This window comes from Prenolepis imparis, unplaced genomic scaffold (genome assembly GCF_030444845.1).
Source record: "Prenolepis imparis isolate NDT839.2.m4 unplaced genomic scaffold, iyPreImpa1.0 SCAF_5, whole genome shotgun sequence".
Taxonomy (NCBI): Eukaryota; Metazoa; Arthropoda; class Insecta; order Hymenoptera; family Formicidae; genus Prenolepis; species Prenolepis imparis.
Window position 1 is genome coordinate 3,353,310 of NW_028141163.1, and position 4,816 is coordinate 3,358,125.

A 4,816-nucleotide genomic window follows, 5' to 3' on the forward strand; every position below is an offset into this window, starting at 1 on the left:
TGGTATCAACGCAGAGTACTAATGTGAAATATGGTTCAACTTTAGAAAGCGTAATGTAATAATAGATGAATATATGTACATTATTTTACTATAATATTTGTATTTCTGTTATGTTTAATTATAATAATGATGATTTATTAGTCTAGTACTCTAGTGAAATATTATATGTGATAGATATATATGAGAGAGCACATTTTTAACATAAATTGTGTAAAATAAAACTAGAACATAAAAAAAGTGGAATATTATATTATATATATATATATATTATATATATATATATACATACATATATATATATATATATACACATGAACTATATACAGACTAATATTTCTAATCATGTTTGCAGAAATCAATTTTAGTTTTATTTATTTGTACTATTTGTTGTGTACATTTGATATAACTAAATTAATCACAGAACAGTGAAGAGTAATGCATGTATTGAATACAAAAAGAATGCGAACGCTTAAAATAATCGAAAGGTATATATTTTGATCGTACTTGTTATTTTTGCGTTTGTGTAAACTCGAGATTTTTTGTTACAAAGGTATAAAGGTAGAGCAGCTTTCTACGAGACGATCAAGAAACATACACTTGAGTGGTTTAAAGTTAGAAATTAGTCTCTAGTAAAATAGCCGTTAATTGCACTGTTAAGCATTTATATACCCCTTATATAAACGAGTAAGAAATAATTCTGAAAAAATAAAAATTATTCTAACAGTTTGCAACAAGAATGGGACTTTCGTTTATTCGTTTCAATGTTTCACAACCTTCTTCTCTTCATTGTGTAATTTAATAATCAATCTTATTTGTTACAGTATCAATCTATTGTTTCTCTCTGAAAATAAAAAAAAATATCTGTATAACTAAAAAATAATGTAAACTAAAAACAAGCAATTATATATGTCGATCAAAAAATAATTATGATGTAATTATATACAACGTTTGTTCTTATTATGTATATACATAGCATTTATTTGGAATTATCGAACTATTGTATTTGTTATCATAAACATTAATTTTTTTGTATATTGATGTATATATAGCTAACGTGTATTTATCTGAGCAAGGCTAAATTTCCTAAATTCTTCTTTGATAAAAAGTGCCAATCTGTTGTACAATAAATAAAAAAGTCAAGATTATTTTATATTTATTAAAGGCAACAGCTGATATTATAATGTATATAGATTCTTTCTGCTAAAGAGTCTTTTTATTTATTATTATAGTTCTTCAATGCAAGACGCCAGTGGCGATGAAGAGGACTCGGTTGCTGATTAGACAAACGCGAGTGAAGAAGGAGCCGAGTCACCTGTCGCCGGATGGCGAGGCGAGCTCCTCGCCTCACATCGTCTCGACCTCCGGTCATCTCGCCGCGTCGACGCTGAATCTACCCCAGACGTCGAGGAGCTTCGAAGAGTCGCGTATATCTCCACCGCCTCACACCATGCTGGTCAATCAGCCGAATCTGCTGACGGTGACGACGGCGTCGTCCAACTTGTTGACGGTACCCCAGCCGTCGTACCTGACCAAACAACACTCGCATCCGTTGCTGTCCACTCACCAACCGAGCACGTCCGGGACTTACTGGATACACCGACAACACTCGCATCCGGAACTGTCCGGCAGGACTATGAGTCCCTCGATAGTGATCGAGCCGGCGCCCATCCTGAAGACGGAGGAAGAGGGATGCGAGGAGACCACGACTCCGACTACTCCCTCTGAATTGGGAACTGGCAGCAGCGGCGGTACTTCCGCTGGATTGAGGGTGAAGACGACGGAGTTGCGGCGGACTTCCTCATCGCCGCAGGTAGATATTCGAGATTAATTCCGACGAGACAAATATTTCCAAGAAACTATTCCTGGCTGGATATAAACAGTTCTATTTTTAGTTTAGTCATTTATAATAGATCAAGTTTGTCGCATGTTCTAGAAATTGGATATTATAAAATGTATGTGTGTGTGTGATTTGAAATACCATTATCTATCTATTCATTTGTGCAATATATATGTTACTAAAATGTTAATATTTCTTTTTATTTGAGCGCAATCTATTTTTAAATTACAAAGTCTATATAAATTGAGTAAATTTAATATATTTATATTTAATATATTGTAATTTAATATATTTACTTTTATAGACGAGCAGCAGCAGCAGAGAGTCTCGCGAGAATACGGGCGATCAGCGATCAGGTCATTGTCCGATGTTACGTCAGGGTCCTGCCTTAGGCTGCAATCATTGCTGGAACACGATAGACGATCACGGCAGAATACTTCGTAGAAAGACCAAGTTTCACTGTCCCGAATGTCAGATTAATTTGTGCATCGTGCCCTGCTTCCAAGAGTATCACGAGCAGCGGCGCGACGTGATTTCCAAATTGAAACCCTTACCAAAAACTAGCTCCGTTTAACTCTTTCCTATTTATTATGTACTATTGAAGTACGTAGAGTACAACGTACCTTGTTTTATAAGTAATCGTTACCTATCGGATTATGTGTTGAGTACACGCGCTTTAAATGTGTGAAGGTTTTTGACGTAACGAAGTAAGTAACGAGTCCATCAATCCGTTATCACGTGACGTGACGTGACGTTACCAGTTCATCCTAACCACGATTGAACCATGAAATCTGTATCATACTACAAAGACTTTTCATGACTTCATATATTTTCGTAATACATTTACAGTGTCTATAATTGTTGAAGTAGATGAAATCTCATTGCAGTCTCATACCTTGAGGATGATATTGGATATTTATAGCTGTGAGTATCGAATTTTCTTTCTCATCATTTATGCCTTTTTAGCAACATTGTTATTTTTAGCGCCGTTTTATTTTTTTGTATATACATGTATATTTATGCTTTTATCAAGCGCGAAGCCCTTTTCACTACCATAAAATTAGTATCAGAAAGAATTATTTTTAACATAACATTATTTTTGATATAAACATAAAAAGATTTATTTTTCAAACAATTTTATATAGGTTATGATAAAAGGAACTCTTTTTTTTCTTATATCGAGATTGGATAACTCATTATTTTAAAATATATGTAAATAATCATTTCATAGCAGTTTTATTATTAATAGTTTTATATAATGATTATTTTATTAATATATATTTTGTTTAAAAAAAATTTAATTTTCTTGTGTATCAGTTATATTTCCATTATTATATATAAATTTTGCACTAGTGCGCATTAGTGTATGTATGCACTAATAGAATTGTATGTACATACATATATAAATTGACAACATTATATATAAACGTACATGATATATAAAAATATATATAAACGGAACGGATAAACAACGAATGAATGTAGCAGACGCAAAATAAAATTTGTTTAAAATCTATTTGAGATATATACTGTTTTATGTGAATAAATTAATTAAATTCGTAACAAATAAATAAACTCGTAACATTACGTTCACATTAACTCTGATGTATAAGGTCAGAATAAAATAGAGAATTATATTATAAATTATGAAAAATGAGATTATTCTTTCTGTATTTGAAAAAGATTTTATAAAATCTGCGTAGATGTTGCAAAATTTCAATGTGTGTTTCATCCATAGAAATATATACTTTTATTTATACGTTATTTTTTTATATATCTATGATTATTCGTCGTAATGTAAAATTATTAACAATCTTTCTAATGCGCACTGATGCAATTAACAAGTTTTTTTTTCATATAGAGCGCTTCCTAATATAACTGGACATAATTTCATTTAGCACTCAAAGATAATAAAATGTTTTATATAATTTTATATAATATTTATCGAGCCTGATTTTGTTTATGAAAATTTCCGTGTATCTCTGTATCATATTAATTGTTTGATTCAACTTTAAAAAACTCCCTTCGAGCTTGAATAAAAGCACAAAAACATGTTACTATATATTGACTTTATTTAGAAAGATTTTTTATCAGGATGTTTGACATAAAAAAAATTTGAAACGTACAAACAAAGTGATTCGGGAAAATAAAAGGAGAAAAAAGAGTTTATATAAATTATAATTTTTATGTGCCGAATTATTATTTTTCTGAGATTATTCTCCTTTATATATTTTGAAACATGCTTTACATCATGCAAATATTTACATGCACTAGAACAACACAAGCGCGCGCTATACGCGCGCAATTCCTCGATTTTATATAAAAAACAATGATATTTTTATATAAAGCTTGTTTAATCTTGATTAATGTTTTTTGACAGAAATCAGCTGAGTAAAGTGATAATTAGCTAATTAAATTTTAAAATAATAATAATAGATTAAAAATATTAAAATATTAATATGTTGCAAAAAATATGTTATAATACCTTATCTGCGATTAATATTTTTTGACAGAAATCAGCTGATAACTGTCAAAAATATTAATCGAGTTTAAAGAATTATGACATATTATTTAAAACACATTATTTTACTTTCATTTTTATAACATATTATTATTTTAAAATGTAATTAGCAAATTAACGCTTTAATCAGCTGATTTCTGTCAAAAAATATTAATAAAGCATTAATTTTTATAACAGTTTTATATTTTAAAATTTAATTAGCTAATTAACGCTTTATTAATATTTTTTGATAGAAATCAGCTGATTAAAGCGTTAGTTTGCTAATTAATTTTTAAAATAAGAATATATTATAAAAATTAAAATAAAAATATGTTTTAAATAATGTTATATAATTCTTTAAACTCGATTAAAATTTTTGACAGTTATCAGCTGATTTTTATATCATTCTTTTTAATATAAAATCGAGGAATTGCGCGCGCGTAGCGCGTGCTAATGTTGTTCTAGTTCCTTTCTAAAAA

At 29.6% G+C, this 4,816-nt stretch overlaps 1 protein-coding gene across 4 annotated transcripts in view; it reads left to right on the forward strand.

The window, feature by feature from the left end:
* Positions 1-4,340, forward strand: part of Btbvii (BTB-protein-VII) — a 10,110-nt gene extending 5,770 nt beyond the window's left edge. For 2 of the 4 annotated variants that reach the window (XM_083038682.1, XM_083038681.1), the window contains exons 5-6: positions 1,230-1,810; positions 2,142-4,339. In XM_083038682.1, the coding sequence (XP_082894808.1) occupies positions 1,230-1,810; positions 2,142-2,411 (851 nt within the window). In that variant the 3' untranslated portion in view covers positions 2,412-4,339. Of the gene's footprint in view, positions 1-1,229; positions 1,811-2,141 lie in introns of all 4 variants that reach the window. The other 2 variants (XM_083038680.1, XM_083038683.1) reach the window with 2 other exon arrangements.
* The last annotated feature ends 476 nt before the right edge of the window (positions 4,341-4,816 follow it).